Raw genomic sequence first — 27,879 nt, forward strand, 5'->3', positions numbered from 1 at the left:
TGTGTGTGAATGGTTGTCTGTCTCTATGTGTCAGCCCTGTGATAGTCTGGTGACCTGTCCAGGGTGTACCCTGCCTCTCGCCCAATGTCAGCTGGGATAGGCTCCAGCAGACCAGCGACCGCTAACAGGATGAGCAGTTACTGAAAATGAACGATTAAAAACGAGGCTTTTTCAGGCAATTTTAGAAAAGTGAGGACACACAGCTGGATTTGTACAAATGGGATTGGCATTTTCTTTGTCTGCAGCTTCTATCAAGTTGCGCCTCTCCTCCCACGTTTGCCCTGTGCGCTCTGTGTTGGGTATAAAAATACCAAACAGATGGGCAAAGTGCATTTTAAGGTTGGGAAAATACAAACATGTTACACTGCCCACTGTGTCCTGTAGCTGCACTGCTTCTTGGTGTGTTGAGGCTATTATTGGTGGATAAATGAGTATACAGGGGAATTGTTTCTTTAGCAGTTTAACTACAAATAACTATAATTTAGGAGTCTTAATCCTCTCGCTGTTCAGAGCGTGTCCCAACACAATGAAGCCTAATCTGTTAACTAGCACTTTCATGTTACTGTAAATTAGCTGCAGCTTCATGGAGCATATGCAGGGGACTTGACCTCACAACCTGCTGCTCTGCTGAATAAAGCCAGAAAGGGACCCTGTCCACCCACTGCTACTAATATCCAATCAACCCATGTGAATAGCCGCAAAATAGATGCTAATAACTGGCTATCACTGAGCCCAGGAGGCTGATGGCGAAGCTTGACACACTGCGACACACTTACAATACAGTCATTTAAACTGTGGTCAGCGAGGTTGCCGCTTATCAGAGAATGCACAGAGGCAGCAAAGGCACTTGTGCACGGAAACACACACACACACATGCAGAGTCTGTCTCACTCTGTCTCTCCTCACATACACATGCAGTCCAATTATAGAGAGAGGACGAGGCCTGGGCCCTGCGCTCCCAGTGACCTTGTTCCAGGACAGATTGATGAGGCACTGTATCACCCCAGCAGATCAAATAACTCCTTTCTGGCCCTCATTACCAGGACTAGGAGAGATCTGCAAGTGCTCGGCTCAGCTAGTGTAGCATGCTAACACGTCGTACTGGTACCAAAGGAAGTGTTGTTTTTGAATAGAATAAGAACAGAGGTTGTAGCACCTTTTTTAATCAAATATTCCAAGTGGTGCCATCTGCTGAAAAAGGTCACAGTTGTGTGAAGGGTGCAGAAAATAATTGGATAAGTTGTTGTTAGATTATTCTGTTTGTTGTTATTTCCACCCTCCCTTAACTGGCAATTTGGCAGTTGAAGGGGAGGCATGGCATCACTTGGTCTTGTTCATTTCCTGGCAGAGACTGGACTGCTGGACTTTGATGTGCCTGGTTAGTTTTGACAAACTGGTAACTGAATTTCATAAAGACAAGATGACTCAAACAAATCTTCTTCAGTCAGCTTTTTTGCTTAGTGTTTATTCAATTCCACAAGACTTTGACAATAAATCGAATGTTTATTTTCTAAACGTTTCTGACTCCTCTTTCTCATCTGGATTCCACAGTTCCTCCCCAGTTTGTGAAGCGGCCGGACAACATTTACGCCTACGAGTCCATGGACATCGTCTTCGAGTGCGAGGTCTCGGGGTCACCAGCTCCCACCGTCAAATGGGTCAAGAATGGAGATGCTGTCATCCCCAGTGACTACTTCAAAATAGTTGTAAGTTAATTGTGGCACTTGATGTGAGAGTTTGGATTTTTTTGAAGTGGGGCTGTATGAGGTACTTATCCATAGACGTTATGATACATACAGTAGATGTCAGTCAGCATGCCGCCGCCAGTTTGGGGAAGCTGGCTGTTGTCCGTCGTGGAAGCTAAGCAATATACTGTAATGGAGCGTCCCACCAATAAAATTCAATATCAGTTTAAGTGTTAGCTATATTTAGAATATTTTCACTGCTTTACCTCACTGTCTGTGATTTCCGGCGAGATGATGAAGCCGTCATATCACTCTCTTCAAAGTCAGACTCCACTGAGGAAAAACAATGTTTTGACACTGCTGAACACAGGAGGTTCACCACTGCCTCACACAGTTATATTGTTTGTGTTATTGAGTGACTTTGGCGTTTATAAAGACTTTTTAAGATTCACCAAAGTCACACAATGACACAAACTCACTAACTGATCAAAGCAGCAGTAGACCAGCAGCTCTTGTGTTTAGTGAGCTAAAATGACTGTTTTTATCCGTGGAGTCTGGTGGCTTTGACGAGAGCATAGATGGGAAACTGAAGCTGTTACTGGCTTCCTCATCGGACCAGGCTGTCTGACGGAAAAGATAAAAATAGTCCAGATATAGCTTATACTGGTATTTTATATGGCTGTCCTCGACGAAGAATTTTTCTAGTCGACCAATAGTCTGTCCTCGACGAAGAATTTTTCTAGTCGACCAATAGTCACAAAATTAGGGCCATTAGTCGACTAGTCTCCTGCATGTTTACGATATTAATGTAATTATCAAATGATATATTTTGGGCGGGGCAACACAATGGTTTGAGTTGAAGGTGTGAGAAAGAATAGTATCAGTAACATTGTTAACACTGTGCTACATTACAGAGAAATACAAAACCGTACTAATGAACCTTCATTAATATAGGCCTATATTTTATCTACAAGTGCACGTCACACACTGAGCGAGCCGCCTGTTAATGACGCTGTGGGCTAATGGGCATGTAGCTACTTCCATGTTTCAGATGATACGTCATGTTTGTAGTCGACCAATGAAGATGAGTTTACATATCACCTTGGGTTCGTCCTTCACCTTCTCAAAATGATCCCACACTTTGGATTTCCTGCCCGACATGTTATTAACTAGCCTGTGGAATAACCGCAGGTACCAGCCCTGGAAATTAGGGCCCGTACACATGCTGCATATTTAACCGCCTGGAAAACCTGGAGATAAGTGTGTAAGTTTGAAAGTGTTTCCGTGGGCGAGATGTAAAGCTCTAAGTAGCCGACTAATGACCTTTCTGGTTGACTAACGTTTGGTCCACTATAAGGGGGCAACCCTCGTATTTTTTTACACTTATTTCAGGTGGCTAAAATACGTTTTGTTGTTGCCCCCCTACACAGCAGTACATTGCTTAGCTCCCGTGTTTAACTCTGGCTGCTTCTCCAAACTGAGGGCGTGCCGACTGACATCTGCTGTATGCAATACACTGACTGTAGATAAGTACCCCTCTTCAAAAACCACAAACTATCCCTTTTAAATTGCACCTTTTTCCCTTTTCTGCACTGAAGACGTTGGACTATCAGCAGTCTGTGCATAATTTAGCATCATCCCAGTGTGATAATAAAGAGTATGAGACTGGTTAAAATTGCTGAAATTATTAACTGCTTGTCTTTTTCTCTGTTTCTCTTCCTTCCTGCTCTGCAGAAGGAGCACAACCTGCAGGTTCTGGGTTTGGTCAAGTCAGACGAGGGTTTCTATCAGTGCCTCGCGGAGAACGATGCAGGCAACATCCAGTCCAGCGCCCAGCTCATCATCTTAGATCACGGTACGCCACTCACCAGGACCACCCAGTAGTGTGCAAATCAGATGCGTTAGCTAACAAGATCAAATTGATTCCTACTCAAGAAGGCGATAAAAACACAACATTGATAAAAATGCTTCAGTTATGAAATCATTAATGCCAGGAGCGACTCAGAAATGAACCATGTCTGATCAGTTTTGTTCAGACAACCAAGTGCTTCAGCCTCTGTTCACAGCCGTCAACGACAGCCTTGCCACAAAGATCCTCGTGATTAGTTTTTAGCTTTTAACAGCCACACCTACTATGAATCCCAGTTACAGGAAATGGAGTTGTTAAATGCTAACAAAGCAGTCATTGTTTTATGTTAGTTTAAATGCTTAAATACCAAGTACAGTTGCAGATATCTGTGGCTCATAAAATGTAAGTAGAGAAAGGAATAAAAGATACAATGCCCTCAACAAAGGCTTGTAAACAAGATCGAGCTTGGTAATAGGGTGGGTCCTCTGCTCTCTATAGTTTGCCTTATTTATGAACACCTAGATGGATTCTGGAGGCTGTGCACATCTGTGAAGGTGTGAGGAGCGAGGGTGTGTAGTGAACAGTGAAATGAAACCACTGGGATCTTGTTAAACCAGAGGTGACTCAAAGGGAACAGAATTATATCTGGGCCAAACGATGCTCGGTTGGCACACAGTCCATTCCACGTCTAGTGTTGCAGAAATGTTGTGAGGACTTTGGGGAGAGCTGCTTCACACAATGCCGGCGTTTTAATGCAGCAGCCTTCGACATGTAAAGGCCGAGCTGCACCTAAACATGAACACACATGCTGGTGAAGTGAGAGCCTGGATAGCTGCAGCATAGTCTCTCTCTTGTTGTACTTTTCCCTTTAAAGCCATAAGAGAGGGCTGAACAACAATTCCCAGAGAGGAGCTGCTGAGTGCAGAGTACAACAAACAAAGACAGCAAGGACAGTGGCTAGAGGCGCTGAAAAACTAAGTACCCGAAAATAGAAGCAAATGTAGAGGCTGATTTTAGCATCCTACTTGAGGTAATTTTGTTTCATTACCTCTGATCATTGGAGAAAATGTAATACAAGTTAAATTTGAGATCATTTGCACCGTCATTATGATCAGAGTCTAACCCATGGGGCTCGTAAAAGGCTCTCCGCCAAACAAGAAAACAACAAGATATTTAAGATGATAACCAAGACACAATTTCACAGAAAAGCATCATTTAAACGAAACAAGGTGGGAAATGGAGGAACAATAAAACGGCGAGGGGAACGAGGGGATCCTAATACAGCACAAATCAGATGTTTTCTGTGGGTTCTTCATATGACAAACACCACTTTACTGTCGAGTCAGACTCTTTTATTTTGTTGAGGGAGGCGAAATTTAATCAGGCGTGAACTCCCCCTCACTCGAAGCAGGTGGCTAATGGATTAGCATGACGGTGTCCAACCGGTGGCCCCCCAGCTGTGTCACCCCCTCTGATTGGAGGACAGTAAGTCAGAAATAATGACAACCTGCAGCTCATTGTGTATTTGTGTTTGACACCATTGATAAGGGTTTTGCTACTTTACATGGCCCCAGGTCTTTTCTTTTTTTTGTTTGAGTTGAAGATAAATGGGATGAATTACTGCAGCAGCTGGCCTTGTGCACGGGGTCTGCCCTGAGCGGGGCTTTGAAGAAATTAATCTCTGTTTAATCCATATAGATCACAGAGAATCTTTTCTTCTCTTACTTTTCCATGTGTGTGTACCTCCATCTTTGTCGCAGTAATACTAATCCACCAGCAGAAAGTTTTCCCAGTTTCCTGTTTATTCATCAGTTTATTATCCAGTCATCATCTGAGTCTCGGATGATAGATCTAGAAAATAACCGAAGTCGCACCGATGCTGTTTATTCTTCCTGTAAATTATTGATGTTTTGTGCTTGTACAGACACATTCACTGCAGCGCTTCCCGCAAATGCTTGCTTCACTGTGTCAAAGTAATTTCCTCTCTCAGAGGTGCGATGGTGAATCAATGAGAACATGTTTGAAATCAGCTCATTTTCTACGGCTATTAGTGTTTTGTGGCTACGGCTCGGTGATGTGAGATTGAAATGAATCTCTTTAAGTTGTAGTGGAGTTGTATCTCTCTCCTCAGAGTCTCGCCTCTGTTGTGTTCTTCCCTCTTTCCTCCTGGACACATCCGATTCTGCAGCCATCTGCCACCTTTCTCCCCACTTCCTCTCACTTTCCCTCTCCTTGTCTTTCACAGCCACCTGCTCTCTGTGATAATCCAACACACTGGGCTTTATGCTAATTGTACTGGCTTGAAAATTCCCCTCTATGTGGCTACCCCCTCACAGCTGGGCATCTTTGTCCACGTCTGCACACAACCACTCCTCCTGCTCTTTGCTGCCCCTGTGTGTTTCACCTCAGTCAGGTATCCCGCTCACACCTGCCAGGCTTGAATCATCCTGAAACAGGGCCAGAAAACATCCCGTCTGTCTGTCGGCTGCCTCGCAGTCGGGGGAGATAAGCCAGGGACTTGCCACAGGGATAAAGTTGTCTTCACCCAACAGGGAAATCAATGGGGGTGAACTGCATCTAAACACCCAGCGGCTGCACGTTGGCTAATATTCATTAGTGCTCCTAATCTTTGCATCTTGACGCTGCCAGCTGCAGTTAAATGTGGCTCCACTGATGATTCCCACTTGTGGATGTTTGGAATGGAAAAAGGTCAGCTGTCAGCTGTTAGCATATGCACAACATCTTGACAGTTATTTATAGTGATATGTGCTTTGTATCAATACGTTTGGCTTTGATCTGCGGTACAGTACATCAGATGACAGAGGGTTAGTACACAGAGAAACTGCTGCAGGAGAGAAAGAAACACTCTCCCTCAAAATCCTGCTTTGTTTTGCCTCAGTGATTTTAGAACCTTGAAAACACAGATTTTTTGGAGGGAGAATGGAGGTCAAAAATAGGACCATAGATTGCAGTCTCAAACAATTTTCCTGACATTCCACAGCCATGTGCAACATGGGTCAACTAGTTGCAAACAGATGTGGGTAAATAGGAGCACAAAAGCCAAAAGTGGACCTCAAGGGGAACTAATTATGCAGTGTGCTGCAGGCAAAGTAAGTGCCTCTTAATGTCCCTTGTAAAGCTGCCACATTCAGAAGTCGTCTTTTGGAAGAGCTGGAAGTTTGTGCAGTCGTGCTACAGTAGTTAGAGTTTCTGTTATAAGTCATTATATTTTCCAAAGAGAATGAAAATTATTGTTTAATTTGGTGTGACTTTGCACACTGAGAAAAGCTGAGTAATTTCTTGTTTTTCTTAAGTCTTTGGGCTGCTGTGGAACTGTGTCTACTTGAGGCAACAAAAAGTTTGCCTTTGGTGCGTTGGTACAATAGACAAACAAAAAAGGATGGCAGAGGAGATACTCACACATCAATGCAACTGGGCTGGACACCACAAAAGATAGCACTGATGATAGTATCGTCTCTGTCGTCCCTTCTTGTTTTACATAAACATTGGATTTTAAAGGGACAGTTCACCCCAAAATCAAAAATACATATTTTCCCTCTTACCTGTAGTGCTGTTTATCAGTCTAGATTGTTTTGGTGTGAGTAGCTGAATGTTGGAGATATCAGCCATAAAGATGTCTGCCTTCTCTCTGATATAATGGAACTACATGGCACTCGGCTTGTGGTGCTCAAAGTGCCAAAAAAAATACATTTAAAAAAACTCAACAGCAATGTCTCTTTAAAGAAATCATGACCTGGTTACTCAAGCTCATCCACAGACATTGTTGTTAGCAGTTTCATTCAGGAACTAGGCTTGCAGCGATTTCCCGGTTTTAAGGTGTACCGTGATATAAAAGTTGATGGTTATCGTGCCATGTGCATTTGCTTATCTATGATATTGAAAAGAAAAATTCAACTGGACTGATAATCTCCCCCTATATTAGTTATTTTTAAAGGGGAGACTTATTACACATAAATCCATTACAAAATTGTTTCAAGTGTCACGTATAGTAATACGTTTGTTCAGCCCTTTTATCTTTATTCCTTTAAGGGTTATTCTGGCTGATAATAACATAAATTCTGTAATACCGCGAGGGTTATCGTACCATGAAGATCTAATACCATCGCAACCCTAAATGCCCTCATTATCAGACTGGAGCCAACAAAGAAAGGACTCAGACGCAGGACCCAAAAATGCAAGGTCTTTTTACTGGAAACAGGGGTCAGTACACACAGAAAAAACAGTCAAAAAAAAAACACAAACAAAGGTATCCAAAGGCAGTAGGTTTAAGCAGTGTCAAAAAGGCAAAAATCTGGTCAAATCCAACAAGGACACTCAGGGAATGTGGCTAGAACGCACATGCAAACAACTGAGAACGAGTTGGCAACAGAGGACGAGTAATGAGGGACAGGTGAAACCAATCAGGGCAGGGCAGGGCAGGTAATTACACATGGGCAGGAAGTTAAATACCTGAAACAAGAGACAAGAGTGAGTATCAAAATAAAACAGGAAATACGGACAAAAACTGAAAACATGACCTTAATGGGGACGTCAGGGTGTCACACTCATAACACATTATAGATATGGTCTTCATAGAAAGGGTTACCTTTCTTTCTACTGAACTAAACCCACCAACCGTATCACAGTGCAGAAGGAAAAGTGCATCTACTGCTAGCTCACCTAGCACCACGGAGCTAGCTTACGTTACAGGATGCCATTAGTGTATATATCTCGCATTGTCACGAGTACAGGCCTCTTGTCCATGAGTATATGCACACTTTCTTCTGTGCCATGACACGGTTGGCAGTGAAGTGTGGTAGATAGAGGGCAGACACATCTACGGCCACTATCTAGGTTGATAAACAGCACTACAGGTAAGAGGAAAAATATGTATTTTTCATTTGGGGTGAGCTGTTCCTTTGAGCTTACCTGAATTTCTCCTATTAAATCCAGCCCACCTGTGCAGGAGTTGGCGTCAGTACCTTTTGATCAGGAAACGTTGTCATTAACACGTCTGACTCAACCTGTGCATTCTGTGTGCGAGGTTTTATCACATTCTCTGCAGATTGGCCCGTTCTTTCTGCACTGAACTATAAATACAACCACTAATGACCGTCATGATGACTCCCTGCTGGCAGTGTCAACGCTTGCTGTCGTCATGTAGACCTTATTGTCGAAATGATCATGGAGGTTAGTCAGCTGCAGAGGATATGCTATTTAAGGGATTATCGTCACGTGTCATCTATAGACAAGAGTGCAGCAACAATTTGCGGCCTTTTTCCAGGCACATGATTATGTGAAGCGTTTATGCATGATACTGTAGTAGGAGGCAATTACAGCTTGGAGAGGAAATGGGTCACGTTCTTCAACTTTGAAGTTGTACACGCCTAGACAAAGCACTTGTTTATATGATTGTCATCTTTCCATACGTGGTACAAAGAGCAAGGCTGTGTTTGAAGTTTGATAAGGCGGCAAAGTGAAATGTATGCCCAGTCTTTGCAGTGTGGCTGCTTTTTGTGTAGTTCTTGGAGATCAAGTGCACAGCTGAAACAAATATTCAGTTTCTAGGTTGGCTGACGTTGTTGCCTTCTAGAAATGAAGCGGCATTTACATTTTCAAAACTGACATTCAGAGCATGATGTATTCTAATTTTAACAATCACAGATCCAAGGCCACGTACGAGACGGGGAACTCCTGCTAGATGCCCACTTGTCGGAAATGGCAAGTTTAAGATTCAAGCACCTGAAGTAAAAAGCTTGATATGCATTTAACAGTGGCTAACAAAAGAGAAGTGGATGCACTCACTTTTGCTGTTTGCCCTTAAGTGCATGGTTTTTGTTTTTTTATGTTTGCATAAATTCAAGAGATGCACTTCCATTTGCATCTCTATACTTATTTTTACTCCTTCCATACACTGCGCTGACTTTAATATGGAAATACTCCTCTGTCTGAGTTTGTCTATCTCTCCATCTCTCCTCTCCATTCCCACAGCTCACATGAATAATGTTTTGACATTTTGCCTCCTAGTGCCCAAGCCAAGTACTTCACTAGAGAGGCTGAAAGCTTGTTTGGATGTTCAAGCTCTGAGCTCTCACGCTGCTGTAGCCACAACTGTTGTAAGGGAATTTCATAAGCCTTTTTTTAAACAGAGATTCTGCAGTACTGCTGTGAAGAAGATTTGCCATTACACCGGCTTTGCTTTTTTACACTGAATAGCACATGCAAAAGTGGCGTGACGTGTAACACAACCTCATCAGCATCGACTGTGCATAGACCCCTTTTCCACCAAGGCCCACCCTAGACGTCAGTTTGGCTCGTTGTCTACCTCCGCTGCTGGTTCAGCAGCTTAGCTAGTGTTGCAAGATGGGCAATGTTACCAGAGGCTTAAAATGGTCATATTAGAGGATAATTTTCGTGTCATAATCACGAGGAAAATAGGCAGAAATGTGTAATTTTACAAACAGTAGTTGAACAATTTTTTGCCACGCGAACCACATTGTGGTTTTTAAAGCAAGCTGACGTAGCTATGTTGCATAGAAGGGGGTTGAGTTCTTTAGTCCATCAGTCTGACAATTTCTGTCATAGCCTACTATCAAAAACTTAAATTAAAAAACACGACTGGGAGCCTGTTCATATTCTTGAGGCGACTGGTTAAGACCTCCTGTCAAAGTATCCTTGAGCAAGATACTGAACCCATGGGTGTATGAGTGTGTTAAAAAACTGAGTAGCAGGCACCTTGTATGGTTGCCTCGGCCACCAGTGTATGAATGTGTGTGTGAATGGCGTGTAAAAAGCGCTTTGAGTGGTCAGATTAGAGATGTACCGATCCAGCTTTTTCAGTTTCGACACCGATCCCGATGCTGTGGCTTTGAGTATCAGCCGATACCTGATACCGATCCGATACCATGGTTGACCTAAAAAGCTATATACCTTTACATGTAGAACAGAAAAGACTAGAGGCATCAGGCATTGATGACAACACAGTTCTTTCCTCAGATAAAATGAAACAGGATGAAACAGATCAATGCAATGATGAACCATTTATTTTTAACAAAAATAAACAATTGTGCAACAGCAGTTGAAATAGTGTGAAATACCTCCACACAGCAGATTCTCTCCTTCGCTCCATGACGTATGACGTAGCTCGCGTCGCAATAGATTTAAAGGGAAAGGATCACCTTAGGTATAGGTTGCATTTTCCGATACCTGATCCATCTATTTTGATGATATCGGGGCCGATATTCGATCCAGATATCAGATTGGTGCATCCCTAGGTCAGGTGACTAGAAAGGTGCTATACAAGTGCATAAAAACAGTTAATAACTTTGAATAACTGGACTAACTGGTGCGTTCAGAACAACTTGGCTTGAACACAGCATTTCGTAGTGAAAAGTTCAAGCTCCAGAACGACCGCTGTGCTCGTAAGCCACGATCATTGTAGCCTATATCAAGCACGATTAGCTGGAAAGAGGTCACTTGAGAACAGATGCATAAACACAGACGTAGGATCTATATTTTGCTACCTGGATCATGTCGGGAAATAAATTAAAATCAACTACTTGTAAGCACAGAACGTACGTACTAGTTGACCGTTGGCTGTAGCCTCTGCAGCATTTTGGGTCAGACGCAGGCGACGTGAGACAACACAACAGTTCGTTACCACAATTTTTTTGTCAGTTTGGTGTGTCTGGGCCTTAAAAGGGACTATTGAGATGAATGAAAGGGAAGCATTTCACTTAATACTTAAACAACTTCAGGTAGATGATGACACAGTTAAAACAAAACATCAGCCGATGCTTGGTGCTGTGCAAAGCGGCTACATGCATTTTATCTTATTTATGCTGTAGGCTGGTATTCCTGGTTATTATTCATGTCGTTTTATGACCAAAAAAAAAAAGATGACACGCTATTTCTGATGCAAATGCTTTTATTCAAGCGTTTGATGAATCCAAAGCTTAAACAGCCAAGCAGTCCCTCTCGATCCCTCCCTCCCTTTCATCTCTTTCTTCTTCCCTTTCTCTCTGCTTCCCTCTTTCAACCTGTATCCCTCCTCCTCTCCCTTCATCTTCCTCTTTATACAGCGACATGCTGCCATTAGTTTTCCCTCCCCCTCTCTTAGACCTGTGGCAGCAAACAGAAGAGTCCTGTCCTCCCCTCCCATCAGAGGTACTAGACCCCCACTGAGAGATGGAGATGCCTCATCACTGCCTGAGTGCTTACCGTGTCTCCTCGTTCTCCTCTCCCTCCATCACTGCGTGTGTTTCTAAGTGCAGGCATCAGGAGCGCTGGCATGCTAACCTAACATGCGTGCTGTCCCCAAAGCTGCAGCTTGACAAAGTGACAGGCACAGGGAGATAATGCGAGGGTTATTTAGAGAGTCGCACATACCGTAACTTCATTAGTAAATCAATTAATTACAGCAGACTTGAGCACCAGACGTCCCTGTAAAATGACACCGAGACCAAGAGTCTCCTACAGATGACAAGAAGCTGCCGTTAACAACCGCAAGTAGATGCAAGCGCTGAGTCTCATTTGCTTTGATCTGGGCCAAGACAGTTAACACCTAATAAAGATTATGCCTCAGAAGTCAAGAAAACCCACACAAGTTTTATTTAGATGTCACTAATTTACAACACATGAAACTAAATGAAGTGGAAGTTTAACCTTGGCTGTGAAGACAAACTGATTAGAGACAACGTGAAGCTTATGTACTTTTAGTATAGCTACTCAATTTGCATCAGTGGTTTTCAGTTGAGACAAAATGAATCTAAACATATTTCTGTAAAGGCACAGAGATTAAAGGTCTTGTGTGTAGGATTTAATTGCATCTAGCAGTAAAGTTTGACGACTGTAACAAACTGAAACGTCTCCTGTGTGCCAAGCGTGGCAGCAGAACTATGGTAGCCAACACAAAAACGCACATGGCCCTGTCTAGAGCCAGTGTTTGACTTCAGGGGTTGGTAGCTTATGTAAAACAGGCTAGATTAGGAGGTGTTTTCCTTTCTTTCTTTTAAACCAATCAGTATTTAGATAATTTAAAGGCTTAATGTGCAGGATTTGGTGACATCTAGTGGTGAGGTTGTTGACTGCAACAAACTGAAACTTCTGCTGTGTGCTAAGCTTGTAGTAGTAGCCCACTCTATCCAAAGCCAGTGTTTGATTTGTCCATACTGGGCTACTGTAGAAACAACATGGCGGACTCTGTGAAAGAGGACCAGCTGCATATGTAGATATCAGCGACTCATTCTAAAGCTGAAAACACACCAGCGTCACTGCTGCAGCTCGTCAACAGACGACCACACAAAGTTATTACTACTTTTACTGAAAGATCTGTCTTTCCTCCACCTCTGCGTCACCTTAGGTGCCGATCTCCAGAGCTATGACTCACGAGGCAATATCTTTTTGGCCTTTATCTTTGTAATGACGGGATTATGGGTTGTTTAGTTCGAGATATTTCTCAACCTCACCAGTCCATTTTTTGTCACACACGAGACACAGCAACAGTGACAGAGTTCTTTTAATGCATTGGTGGTGAGGAGAGGAGTCGAGCTGCCATAGGAGCAGAAAAAAAGAACTGCTACAGGAGCTGGAATGTCCAAGCGGAGAGTGAGTGGGGAAAAATGCATTTAATACCAGGGGCAGTGAGGCTGGAAATAGGACAGTGGCGTAAAATGTCGTGGAATGGCGCATCTTGCCGCCGGTGGTGTGGGGTTGTACATTGAAAATGATGCGACCGTGTTTTTTGACGCACGGCGTTCGCCACCAGTGTGTTCTGGTTTTAAGGGAAGAAACTGCAGCGGTTCTTAGTTTCAGGTAATTACACACTAATGAAAATATAGTTATGAATATTATATTCCATTTCTGCCAGTAGATGCTCCTATATCTGACACACTGGGCCTTTAAACAAACTAAAATAGTAGAGTAAGAACCTGGTCAGCAACTCCTTTTATTGAAAATGAATGAAGGCAGATACATCTTAGTTGTCTGGAGCCCCACAAAAAAAATCAGACTTAAATAAAATATTAACCCACAAGAAAACTATTGGCAAGAAACAACCACAACATAAAATATACAGATAAATAGACCACAGCCATTACAGCCGACTCGGCTGACTATAAACTGTACGCAACCCGGCCAAAGAAAGATGTTATAGACCTGGTTGCCAGAAGCAATTCTGCTCGCAATGTGAGCAACAAAAAGCCGAGAAAGCTCCAAACGCTTCCACCTTCTGTTCAAAATGTACTTTTTTTTTCTCCAAACAGAACTGATATCTGCAGCAGATTTGTAACACAAACAGGCACTCAAATATTGAAAGTGTATCGTTTCAACATGAGCGGTAATTATTTCCACATGGACTACTGATACACATGAGAGACAGGAACACAGCAGCCGAGATCCATCGTTGTGGCTGTGTGCAGACATGCAAGCAGGAGGGGTTTTATGTGTGATATATTTTGATGTTGTCCTCTTCTAACACAAATCAAGATGTATTTGAGTTGATGTTGAGCAAAGTAAAGAAAGAGAGATAAAGAGAGATACTTAAAAGCAGGTCTCTGCTGTCCCAGCACTGCTGTCAGTGTGGTATATCGTAGCAGCGCCTCTAGCTGCTGTTGAGGAAGGAAATTTATTATGAATCCATATGATATAAAATGTAACTGGATCGTGATTAAACAACAAAGAAACAGTTTCAGTCAAGTAGGCAGAGCAGTAAAAAATTGCTATATGAAAATCCCCCTAATACATTTGCAGCAGACAAGCCACAGAGAGGGGATCCTAGCACTGCATCCGAGCGCCACCCTTATTCCCTGTTCAAATCAAGAAGTGAGAATAGGCTGCTAAAAGACCCTTCCCTCCAGCCAGACTCTACCCGCACTGAATAAAAGCTCAGGCCCACTTCAGGGAATACGGTGTGCTCCATCATCTGCTAGCAGGGTCATGGCCGGGCCAGCAGGAGCGAATGTGTAACGTTGTGAGCATGTGAATGTGTCAGCACAGTGCAGGGCCGCGCACCATGTTTGCTGTTGGCACGGTCGGCATCAGAAGTGTACCCTCAGCAGCAGGCGCCAGTGTGAAAATGTGACAGTTAAACATGTCAGGTGCTGCTGGGAAACAAATGCAAGCACAAATATGGTCACACACCTTTTACTGTATGCCGATTGTCTTCATGAGAGCTTCATGACGTCACAGAGACACAAGATAATCGTGTTTACTGACTGATCCAACTGAATCGTTTGTCACTGTTGGTTCAAGCCAGCAATCATCATGTCAAGGTCGCTCTCGCTTGTCTTGACTCTCTTTGTTCCCCGCTGCATTTCCGTCTTATAGATGTACACAAGTGGCTGCACACAATTTCAGTAGTGGTAATTATGGCTGCAACTAACAATTATTTTTCATTGTTGATTAATCTGTCAATTATTTTCTTTTTTTCAGTCAGTTTGTCATTTTGTCTGTAAAATGTCAGAAAATGGTGGAAAATGTCGATCACTGTTTCCCAAAGCCCGAGAGGACGTCTTTAAATGTCTTGTTTTGTTCACAACCCCAGTATATTCAGTTTACTGTCATAGACAAGTAAAGAAACCAGAACATATTCGCATTTAAGAAGCTGAAATCAGGGAATCTCTCCGTTTTTTTCTTTAACCTCTTCCACTCCACTGGAACACCATTGTCTTCTGCCAGCGTAACTGTCTTGCAGGGCTGTAGTGGGCAAAGTTTTAAAGCTAGAGTGAAGATCCTGGTATCATGTGAAACCAGAAGACATAAGGAATCCATTGGTATGCTGATTATGGCGATTTTCACAGGACTTTGTTATTCTCAGGTATGAAAATGGGTTCTATGGGTACCCATGAGTCTCCCCTTTATAGACGTGCCCACTTTATACTAATCCCATGCAGTTTCCTGCAAGTATGTTGGTTTTCACTGTTGTATTTGGATATGTCTGCATACTGGGGGCCCTAAACAGTGCTGGAATTGCATGAAATAGGTATGAATGGAAAGCTGAGACTCTTATGGATTCTATGAGTGCATTCTTATCCATGTGATGTTAGCCCCCATAGTAGCCATTTCACTGTAGTGAGACTATTTTTTGAAACAGACATCACTGTATAAAATGACCTATAGTAACCTCTGGGATAGTCTCAGCCTCATGAAACTTTGCAACCACAATCTAGAGACCTCAGGTATGCAGAAGTATCTGGCTTTTATAGGTATATTGAAAATAAAGGGGGTTCTCAGCAGTTTCCAGAACAGATGTGCTTACCATCCAATCGCTAAAAATTGTAATTCTTATAGAAATCTCCAAAGGTCAAAAGTTTTGGAGGGATTTTTTTTTTTTTTTTTTTACTATTGTTAATAAAATGCTTCAATTTAGCACTAAGTCTCTGTAACTATTAGCATCGACCCAAAAATTGCTGCAACAGCTCATGAGGCATAACTGAGCATGACAATGACCATCCTATACTTCCAACATGATGTTCTAAACCCTTATACACTCAATTTGATTAGGCGCTTTACCAAAACACAATGTTTGTTAAATATTTGTGATCAGAAAAACCTGACTCGCAGTACTGAGCTACATCTCAAATAAATCTTCAGGTTCCCAGCTTTCAGATGATGTATATCACTTCTATGTGGCATATACTGTTGATCTGCTATCACCCCATTAAGATCTCCTGCGCCCTCCCTAAAAATGACAAAAATGGGTCTGTGGTAGGGAGGGGTGGAGTAGAAGAGGTTTAAATTACTCAAACCAATTGATCAATTATGGAATTTGTTACCAGTGAATGTAATAGTTGACAACTAATCGATTAATCGTCAAGCTCTAGTAGAAGTACATTTCATTCCAGGCATCCTGCAACAATCACTACTTATCTGAACTTTGTGATGTTCAGTCTCTGTTAGAGACATGTCGAATCAACTCTGTGGTAATATTTGAGGCTGCAGTTGGTGGTGGTGTTTATTTTCAAAATTTCTAAAAGCCCCAAAAAGTCAACATGATAATATAATGAACTTCCTCTTAGCATGATGCGGCAGAAACAGCCATAAGAATCCTGAAAGGGGAGAGGAGTCTGTTGTTGGTGCTAAGCATGAGCTAATAAAGTGCAACTGGGGGATCAAGTTGTGTTCATGTTCAGCACATGTAGCTGCAGGTTCTGTTACACACTGTGGGTGCTGTTATAATAATAAGAACCTTATCTGAACTTGGAGTCTTGGGCAGTGTTTGCTATTGATGGGATGTAGTTGATTAAACAAATATGATAATTTTGTTGTTTTATTAGGAGCATTATAGTCACATTTATAAGTGCTGGTGATAATGAAAAGGAAATGTAAAAACAAATCAGGGGCATTTGATGGAGAATATTAATTATATGTAAATGTGAATATATTACACTAAATTCTGCCTCATAGCAAAATATAATGAAATTCAAATTTGGGGGATAAAGCCCTAAAATGTGCACACAGTGTCTTAACTGGAACACACACACGAAATCTCTTTGCCGTGCACACACACCGTGTTAGTGATCGTGATTAGTGAACGTGTTCCCCCACTGGGGGCTGTAGGAAGCTGATCAGAGGGATTGTAGCCTAAATTGATTGTGAAGAGCTGAAATCAGCTTCCACCAAATTGCTGTTTATTCGGGCGCTGATGGCAAAGTAAGTGTTTGTGTTGTGGCTCTGTCTCTCAGGGATGGTGTCGAGCGTGTGTGTGTGTGTGTGTGTGTGTGTGTGTGTGTGTGTGTGTGTGTGTGTGTGTGTGTGTGTGTGTGTGTTTACAAGCTGAGGCTCTCGCAGCACGGGCTGAACTTCACTATGGGTTGTATTTACTCAACCGTGGTGAAAGGCTTTGCCTCATTTATAAATGGTCTGTCGCCTAAGTGCTAACTGCAAAATGTTATGGGTGCCTATTTTGCTCTTGTTTTGCACAGGAAAGCGAAAAGGAGGTTAAAAAGTAGCCCTCAGTGAGAGCGTCAGTGCTGTGTTTTGAAGGTCAGTCTTGTTATCAACACCCGTTTTAAATCTGACTGCGTATGTACATGTGAGAGATCTGCCTTTTCCTGACAGGCTGTTTTACACACCTCACTATCGCGTGGCCTTATTTACAATATACCCCCATCCACCTCCAACACACACTCATCCAGGATGCCAATGCGATGTTTTTGGACGTGGACAGTCCTCTGGGTGCAGTAATTGGAAGCACCACATGGCACAAAAACATCACTTTCCCTTCACACCCTTCCCTTAGCTGCAGGCAGCTGACCCCTGCGAGCGGCGCCACCAAAGCTGGAACTTTTATTTTTCCCGTTAGCAGCCGCCCCCCCTCCTTCCTCTCCACTGAGCCTCCCAGTTTCCATAAGCTAAAAGTAGAGTAGTGAGTAACGTCACAGTGGGTTGTGGGCACCCTGCTGCCTGGTAGTGCCGTGCAATAGGCTCTTCTCAGTGGGTCTAACCCAGGGAGGCCGCTTTATTGGTAGGAGTCTGATTAGCCGGCCTGTTTGTTAGCGAGTCTCCCAAGGGGGGTGCAGCTGCTTCCATTTCTGCAAACATCCTATTTGACCTTTTCAGCCCTTTTCGTTGGTTGTTCAGCTCGGCTCGCTTTATACATAAAATGTTGCAAATGCATGTATACACATACACACTGTTACACAGCGCTTTCTCTGAAATCAATTACTTCATCCCAGGCTGGCTCTGTTCCCCCGGAAAGGTTGAATTGTATTCGTGTACCTCCGAGGTAATAAGATACAAAGGCAGGCAGTGCAGAGAGAAAAGCTTGTTTCCAGTGCCGGTCATTGGCGGTGAAATGCTCTGGAGATGTGCAGCATCCTCGGCTGTTTTGATCCGCTTGAAAGGCGAGCCCGAGAGGCCTCGCTTTCCTCTCCCTGCTAGCATGTGGAGCACGTGATGCATATGATGCAGATTTGTCAAAGTGGGAAGGGAGTTGGATGGGAGGGAGGTGGAGGTGGAGGGGGGGTTACATTGTATACCATAGTCTCACATCCTCATTTGCATACAGAGTCTGTGCAAGCAGCTGTTGGCCCCATGATCATGCATGTTTCTGCATCTGTGTGTGTGTGTTGAAGAAAGGCGTTAAGGGAAACAAAGCAATCACACCCAAATTAACTCACCAGTGGCTCACGGATCAAGGAGGTACATGTGTTTGATGGCGAAGGGACGCTGCATGTACACACAGAGGATGATTAATTATTGATGTACCGACCCCATTCAATTACTGTCGTCATTTCCAAATAGGACCGTTAGTTTTCCCTTTTGTTCAGATCTGTGCATCCTCTGAGGGTTTTTTTTTTTTTTTTTTTTTTGTGTCAGTTGAATGTATGTGGCATTTTAAACGTCCCCACATATTAAATCCGTCTGTTTAATGTTTATTTTTAGAAGCCAGAGCAGGGAATGCCACTNCCGTTAGTTTTCCCTTTTGTTCAGATCTGTGCATCCTCTGAGGGTTTTTTTTTTTTTTTTTTTTTGTCTCAGTTGAATGTATGTGGCATTTTAAACGTCCCCACATATTAAACCCGTCTGTTTAATGTTTATTTTTAGAAGCCAGAGCAGGCGTCTGTTTAATGTTTATTTTTAGAAGCCAGAGCAGGGAATGCCACTTTTTATGAAAAAATAAAAACCAAATTACCAGAAAGTAAACTGCTAGAGGGCCAAGTGTGGATGCAAACCCAGACATATCATCGTCTCATCCAAAACATACCCATACAAATGCCTTCTCTTTGTTTGTTTAGGCCCGCAGGGAATTTGAGAATGTTGATTTTGGATGTGAAAAGCAAGATATATGTAAAACTGAACAAACTCTGCCATTTAAGAGGAAATTTGCTGCAGGGTTTCAGAGAGACGGCTTTTCTAGTTGATAAATAAGAACACAAACAGGCTTTGGGAGGTTTTATCCGCCTGATGAATAGGAAGACTATCCCGCGTCACCACATGGCATCCAGGAGGCCCATGGATCTATCAGATGGGTCCTCTCACACCCCACTTTGTCTCCGAAAGCACAGGAGTGTTTAGGGAGTGTGGAGACATAAATACATCTGTGACCCACTCCAAACCCTTTATAACAGCATTTATGGGCTGTGTTTATTGAGGCAGAGAGGCTGTGTTTTGCTGCTTGTAAGTTTTTTTGTCATAATGTTGACCTACGCACTTTCTGCATTGTGAAGCCTGAAGCATCGGGAGTATTAGCTGGCACATTTTTCAGTATTCTGTACCTGACCAGACGAGTGCTGATCTCTCAGAGTTATGTTATTTAAAGGAACAGTGTGTAAAATTTAAAAGGCATTTAGTGGCATCTAGCAGTGAGGGTTACAGATTGCAACCAGCTAAAACTTCTCAGATAGAATCCCTTCAGTGTTCATTGATCAGGAAGTTTTTAGCGCAAGCTGATTGGTCCGCAGAGGTCTCTAAAGCCCCGTTTCCACTAAGCATTATGGTACAGTTTTGGTCAGTACAGTGCACTTTTTTCCCGTTTCCACAGTGAAAAGTTGTCGATGGTACCAATAGAACTGTTTCATATCGTCCCCATTTTTGGTCCCCTCTCTGTTGGGGTACCTAGCACACAGATCTGGTACTAAAAGGTGGAGCTGTGAACACTGCAGTCTGTTGATTGGTCAGTAGAGGACGATCACTCTTGCTTGAGTCTTGAGAAAAAATAACTTAATTCACTGGGCCGACTGCCGGCAAATTTTAAGGTGCAACGTTAACTTATAATGTTACTCAGTGCATGAGTTGAAGATGTGAATCTATAAACACACCTTAAATTTCACTGTGACAACTTTGACCATTACTTTGGTTTTTATATGACATACACTTTTAGTAATGAGTGGATCTTCAAGAGTTTATATATATTAATTTCAACCGGATTATGTGAACTGTATATATTCTAATCCTCACTTATAGGAAAAAAGAAAGCGTCGTGGAGCGTCGTTCCTGTGGGCTACGGCAACACTAAACCCCTGAGCTTGTCTGAGAAGGACTAAATGCACAAACTCGCTATTTTTAAATATCCCATGGAGAGAAACTCTCATGGCAGCCTGTTTGATTTTGTTCTGAAAATTTGGGCGTGCAGCCTTGTTCTGTGGACGATAAACGGAGTCCAGTCTTCCATCTGTGTCACCGGTAATGAGGAAATACAGTGAGTGCTGGACGGAGCAGTGAGTGACAACAACCCCGCCCACATTTAAGAGGACTGTTTGTGGTGGAAACGCTAGGGTCTAGGTACCATGTCTGAAGGGTTACTTTTGGTTCCAAAGGTACCATACCGAAGTGTATGGTGGAAACGGGGCTTTACTGACACAAGCCAGTAGTCAAGCACCTGCGAACGTGTGTTCGACTTAATGTGTGTTCATGTTATTTAAAATCCAGACGCTTAGGAGGTTTTTATGATGGACTAAAATCATCCAACTTTGCGATCTTTGAGGACCAGGATCTGCTCCCTGTAAAGATATAAATGGCTCACACATCGATTGTCATTTTCAGGTGATTATACGCTAAAGAAAAGATACTTATTATATTACATTCCATTTTTAATGATATATCCCCCTTAAGTTGACACACTGTTCCTTTCATTTGTCTGACTTTGATGAGTCCCCTCTGGCCCCACTGTCGGCATCTTCATCACCTAAACATTGTTCCAAAAAAAGTATTTCAACCACTCAAGACTTAATGAGGAGAACTTTCATTTTGGGGATTGAAATGTGTTTCTTTTAATTAATAAAAGCTCTTTCTCTTCTGGGGAACGTGCCAGATTTCAAACATTTTTCGATCACAGCATGCGTGCCCTAGAAATTGATAGGGAAGTAATGTTTTTTTTTTTTTTTTTTTGAGAATCAGTTTGAGACACAAAGAGTTTTTATTCTTTTCGGATTATGTCAGCAAGTTGGAACACCTCGTCAGTTTAAGCCTTTGTGAGGTTTGAGCTGCACTTTAATCTTGACTGTCTCTGATTATCACAGCGAGAGGGAATGTGTGCAGTCACTGATATGCTCCACCAATCTGATACTGTATCTCTGTCAGCTTCCCCTCGGCCAGCGATAAGGTGCACATAATACAAGGTGCAGGAAAGGTCCAAAAGTCAAATCTTGTACTCCTAACAAGGGAGTTGCCCTGCGGTGAAACGAGCTGGGATTTAATTATTTCCCCTTGGTGCACAAAGCACTTTCATGCTTTGTTGATGAATGCCTCGCATTTTTATTGTTTATATAATTGCTTTTCATTTATTGTTGTATTGCTTGTAAAGCACTTTGTAAGTGTTGAAAATTGTGTTAAAAATTGAGTTTATTATTGTTCTCGACAGGTTAGTCGAGAGGAAACGAAGAGAACTAAAAAGCCCGTGCTTGGTCAGCCTTTTTCCTCACACTTCCCCGTTTCTCTCTTCACCTCTCACTTTGTCTTCACTTGAAACATTTGTCTTCCCTTTCTGACTCATTTTCCTTTGTCGGCGCATTAAGGAGCCGCTCAAATGTCATGAGCTGTCAGGCTCGCTCATCTTTCCAGTCTTATCTTGAAAGGGAGCGAGGGGTGCAAGATTGTAGGGGGATAAAGCAGCTGTAGTTGTCAGCAGTTGCTCTGAAGAACCAGCAGCTTTCCACCACATTTACTTGAGAAGCCACAAGAGCAGGTTTTTAAGATGTTCTGTTGTTGCTTACTTACCTGTACGTTTCAATGGCTACGTTTACATGCACAAAATATTACGTTTTTGGCCTTATTCCAAAAAAGACAATATTCCTACTAAGCTGTTTACATGACTTATTAAAATTTAATATTTTTTATTCATTTTGCTTCTTCACATCAAAATAAGATTTTTCAGTTTTCTACCGGTGGTTGGACCGCGTGAACACAGCCTTCTACTTTGATTCCTTCAACCACTTTCCTGAAAAGGTCAGCATGGTAATATTAACATACAAGTCTTTCATTATGTCTAAAAGTAGGTGTGTTTCTCCTTCCAACCAGAAAAGAGGGCTTTTCTTTTGGGCATGCATCTCTACCCCAGCCTTGCTGTAACTGTTGTTGTGTTGGTTATTGTACAGTGTAACCATGACAACACACAGGAAACAGGAAAGATGGCATGTCTCACAAACTGCGGCTTAAAGAGATAGTTTAATTAATAATAATTAATAAAAAAAACTATTAAGAAAATGAATAAATCAATAATGGATGCAGCTACCTTGACATCACCCATTAGTTTGTGGACTGCTGTTTTGAAGCCTGGATTTCGGCATTTCAGATGTCGCCATCTTGTTTTTTTTGGAGCCAGTAGTGACCACATTTGAGCGAGATATGATGCTGTGGAGGAGCGAGGGGTGGATCTAACAAGAAGCCGAGGAGAGTGTTAGCAGACAGCCTGTCACTCAAAGCGACCTGCCCTTAATTCCCTTAATTACAAGTTAATTTTTATAGGGGTGGGAATCACCAGAGGATCCACAATGTGTTATTTTCATGATACTTGGGTCACAATACAATATTATTGCGATTTTAATATGTTGCGATATGCTTAGTATTGTGAGAAAATATTGCAATATTTTGCGATTTATTACCTTATTTCAACTGTAAATAATGTCCCCAAAGGAAAAGTTGTCAACATCTGTTTGGTTTTCAGTCTCTTCATCTCACCTCAGCCATTTTCTGCAGCAGCAGCAAAATGTATCTACTGTACCAAAAAGCTATTGATTATGTTATTCTAGTAGGCTACCTAAAGTTTTATTTGTCTTTTTAATATTACTAATTTGTATAATAAAAAAAACCCAACCCACTACTTGGAACTGTGTGACGATACAATATTGCCACACAAAACATCACGATGACATGTATCGATTTTTTCCCCCATTCCTAAAATTTAAGCCTTAATAAGATGTAAACGGGTTGTATAAAAAATCACCCACTGTACAGTTGTCTTGAAGGGAAAATTACCTATAGAGACAAAAACCATTTTTGTACCAGGCTGTAAACATTTTTATTTCTGCTGTAAAGTTGGGCATTTTAAAATGGGGGTCTATAGGGATTGACTCGCTTCTGGAGCCAGCCTCAAGTGGCCATTAGGAGAACTGCAGTTTACGATACTTTGATGTTGGCTTCATTTTATAGCCCCGGAGGTTGCCACTTATAAAACACGAAAAACGAAAAATAAAACTTATTTAAATGCATATTCCGAACGAGGTGTACACATGTTCAAAGAACCTAATTAAAACCTTTAAATCCAACGTCTTAATCAGAAAATGCGTTATTTAGAAAAGGTTATATGCTGTTTACATGACCTGTGTCAAATTCATAATGTTGTCATATTTGGAATAATAGTGGAATATTGGTGTGTGTGTAAACATAGTCAGTGTTTCTGTGTGTTTTTGTCTTTGCTCAGAAGGATTTACCTTCATCCGCTTCAACCACAGGCCGAGATCCAGCAGATACAGCATGTGCTGCTCACACACATTTTCTCATCATGCGACTATTACATGTTAATATGAAGCGTGACAAAGACTTCCAGTTCTAATCGACAGTGTGCTTTGTGTCTGTCCTTTGAAGGCTCTGGACCGGGCTCTTTGAGTACATTGTTCACACATGCTCTATTCATTCTATAGCAGATAAAAGTAGTGAGTCAGTAATGGACCATTAGCATTGTGCAGGATCTGTCTCTTATGCACTCATCATTACCGAACCACATTAGACATGGAAACTAGTTCTGAGAAAATCCATTTTGCAAGAGCCTGGCATGGCCTGCTGAATTCCCTCTGAAAAGGCTATCTGTAGTTACAGTGCTGTGGGTGCTTCTGGCAGATATCTGCATTCAGTAGATTTATGCTCTCTTGGTGGAGGTGCGTTAGTCTGAGCCAGTGAGGTAGGCTCTCTTATCTGGGTACTCAGACCAGATGATGAAAAAACTACTTGGCGTAGCTTTACAGCTACACTCACAGGGGAACACAGCAAAGGATTATGGAGTTAGCAGCACAAGATAAAAGTTTAAGTTATGAGGCTTTAATCAGAACTTTAACGCTACTCCAATTATTTTAATTTCAGAAAGGGCTTTCACTTCCATTGAATATTAAGATGAATGCGTTGCCATGCGTGTCTTTGTCTCCACTGTTTTGCGTATTGGTTTCTCAGATTTATTATGCAGATCTAGAGTAACCTTCCTCGTTAAGCCTTAATGCCAGCCATTCATTACCTCTGGCACAGAGACTAATGACACTATTAATCAGCTATGAATAGAGCTTGGCAGCGGCGGTGGGAGGCTGACACCTCCTTACAGTAACAATTTTAGGCATGCATGTACAAGACAGATTGTCAGAAGGACACCGAAAACTGCCCAGCATGTCAATTACATACAGCTGACAAGGTGTTTGAAGATGGAAGCTACATCTAATGGTCCCTTCCCACAATGCATTTCTTGCCGGTCTTTACTGTAACTCTTTGTTTGACCTGACACTGATTTAAGGATTATTTTTATTTAAGTGTGGTATTCCTTATTGTATTTGCTTCATCCAGCCTTTTTATCTATGTTCCTTTGTTCTGAGATCCACACTGGACAAATTTACTCAGAGAATTAAAGCAGTGTGACCTGTTTCCAGCGTCACTGTGCACTCTTTGACCTCTCACACACCTTTCTCTCCATAGCAGCACTCAAGCTTTATGTGCTGTCTTTAAAATGAATGCTCTGTTACAGTTCGGTTCAGCATGCCTGTGGCAGCAAAGCCAGAGATAAGGCTTTCTTTCTAAATATGTCCACACATACATGTCTTAAAGCTTGGCTCCATTTCTGTCATGCCTTATTTTTCTTTGTCAGTCAACAAGTGGTGGCTCGACTCCAGACGATGCAAAACTGACTAACATGAAACATATTTTGAACATATAGATTCTGTCCTGCTTTTATAGTCACATATTTCAAATTGTTTGCTCATTTAAGGGCTCTGAAGGTTCTGTATGCAACACTCAGAACATTAATATAGCAGCAAACAACTATTTGCTGTGTAAAGATATAGTCCAGTAATGGCATCCTGAACAGAGAATGTCAAACATCCTCTGAGTGTGTTGTAACCTGAGCTTCTCTGTTCTTTGTTGTGGTAGCCGCTCTAGCCACACATGTATGTTAGTGCCTGTGGTAGCCGCTCTAGCCACACATGTATGTTAGTGCCATGGATGTATAAAAAGAACTGGGTACAGTGTTGGAGGCAGAGTCCCGTTCATTGCTGTCAAAGTTGCGCAGTGGCGCACGAANCTCTGTTCTTTGTTGTGGTAGCCGCTCTAGCCACACATGTATGTTAGTGCCATGGATGTATAAAAAGAACTGGGTACAGCATTGGAGGCAGAGTCCCGTTCATTGCTGTCAAAGTTGCGCAGTGGCGCACAAAGCCAAAAAAGATCGAATACTGCATATAGAACCCGGATGATAAGCACTGCTTTTGCAATGTGTGGTCCTTAGAGCAGGTGCATTAGAGACTGACTGGATCAAATTCTGATGGTCTGATCTTATTTTGTGGAGGTTGTGACGGTTAAAAAAGATTATCCAATGATTTACAGATGTCTCTTTGGCCACTTAAGTCAATAGGAAAAAGTCTTTTTGGGCCCAAAGGCATCATGTAGGATACGATACGATACGATACGATACGATACGATACGATACGATACGATACGATACGATACGATACAGTATGATGCGATACAGTACGAGACGATATAGTACAATACGATACAGTACGTTACGATACAGTACGATGCGATACAGTATAATATGATGCAGTACGATACGATACAGTACAAGACGATACAGTACGATACAATACGAGACGATACAGTACGTTACGATATGGTGTGATGCGATGCAGTACGATACGATACAGTACGTTACGATACAGTACGATGCGATACAGTACGAGACGATCAGTACAATACGATACAATACGATACAGTATGATGCGATACAGTACAATACGGTACAGTACGATACTATATACTTTATTGTCCCCAAAATTTGTCTTGCACTCAGGAGCTGCGCAGGCGTTGCTGCCTTACAGTAGTTGTCCAGAAGAAATGAAGCATATACAATACAAACATTAAAACACAAAAACACACGTGACACGTTACAGATGTAATTACACTGTTTGGCCACTACAAACATGGACTTCAAAGTTGGACACTCTTCCCAGGGTCCTGGTTTGTGCACAGCCCCTGTGTGTATATCCCACAAGCTAGCTAATTTCTGCCGCCCTGCACTGCACTCATATGGCAGTTACTGCTTATAACAGCTATGGCATCGATGCAAAAGTGCAACACCCACCTTCCAACTCTGAATCATAGATGTGCTCTGATTGTCACATACGGCGTCTTGAAAAGGAAAATCTGGGTGTTTGCTTATAACTGTCGAGCCATCTATGTGTTAGACTCAGTGATGTTTTATTTGTGAGCTGGAGCACAGTTTAAGATTGGCAGCTGACTGTGTGTGGGACACAGTTTGCACACTTAATTTATAGATTGGTAATTATCTTCATCTCAGTCATTTAAACTCATCTTCACAGACCTTCTTCTATAGAACCCTGTTTATTTTTGCTGAACTGGCTGTCACAATTTCACACAACCTCAATTTTACAGGGGCATTTGGGTTGACTGATACCATTCCACCCTAATGAATGTTGAAAAATATGATTTAGAAAATGTATTTAGAGTGATCCATTCTGTCAGCCTTTAAGTTTGTTTGGTTCCATGCAAGTCTTTCTAGATTAGAGACTTTTCACAAGAAGGTCGGAGGGCGGCCTCCTGTGGAGCGCCCCCCTGCCCGGCTCTCTGCAGCCGCCACCACAGACTCAACCAGTCAGATGTCTTTGGTTTACATGTGAGGGTAAGTTACTGAAGTTAGTTTGGGGTCTGCCAATCCAAAGTAAAGCAACAAGATGTCTTCAAATATTTTTGACCACATTTATGAATCTCTCAATTTATTTTCTTGATCTCCCCCATGTTTCCTGTCTGTGAAACATTCCCAGTATTAGATTGAGTATTTCTCTTGTTTTAGGTTCGGTTTGATTGTTTGTCTGTTTGTCAGCAGGATGATGGAAAATCTCTGGCCCTATTTTGATGAAACTTGAAGAAAGGATGTAGCATGGGCCAAGGAAGAACCCATTAGATTTTGGAGGGAATCCGAATTACAGGGCGGATACACAAACTGTTATTTACATTTGTTGATGTTGCAAGATAAGGCATTTGGCCTTGGCAAAGGTCTGCGCTCTCTGATTGCCTTTCTAGTTTGTGTTGTTTTGTTTTTTTGGCACAGTTTTCTGAGGGTTTTTCTGTATTTATTATGAAGGGAACTTTGTCTCCAGAACTGATTTGTGACAGTCTTTGTTGTGCGTTCTCACT

The 27,879-nt window shown here is 42.2% G+C and overlaps 1 protein-coding gene across 13 annotated transcripts in view; it reads left to right on the top strand.

Annotated features, from left to right (window-relative positions):
* Positions 1 to 27,879, top strand: part of neo1a (neogenin 1a) — a 254,047-nt gene that overhangs the window by 173,601 nt on the left and 52,567 nt on the right. For all 13 annotated transcript variants that reach the window (XM_050068070.1, XM_050068757.1, XM_050068925.1 and 10 more), the window contains exons 6-7: positions 1,552 to 1,706; positions 3,420 to 3,540. In XM_050068070.1, the coding sequence (XP_049924027.1) occupies positions 1,552 to 1,706; positions 3,420 to 3,540 (276 nt within the window). The remainder of the gene's footprint in view (positions 1 to 1,551; positions 1,707 to 3,419; positions 3,541 to 27,879) is intronic.

This window comes from Epinephelus moara, chromosome 1 (genome assembly GCF_006386435.1).
Source record: "Epinephelus moara isolate mb chromosome 1, YSFRI_EMoa_1.0, whole genome shotgun sequence".
Classification (NCBI taxonomy): Eukaryota; Metazoa; Chordata; class Actinopteri; order Perciformes; family Serranidae; genus Epinephelus; species Epinephelus moara.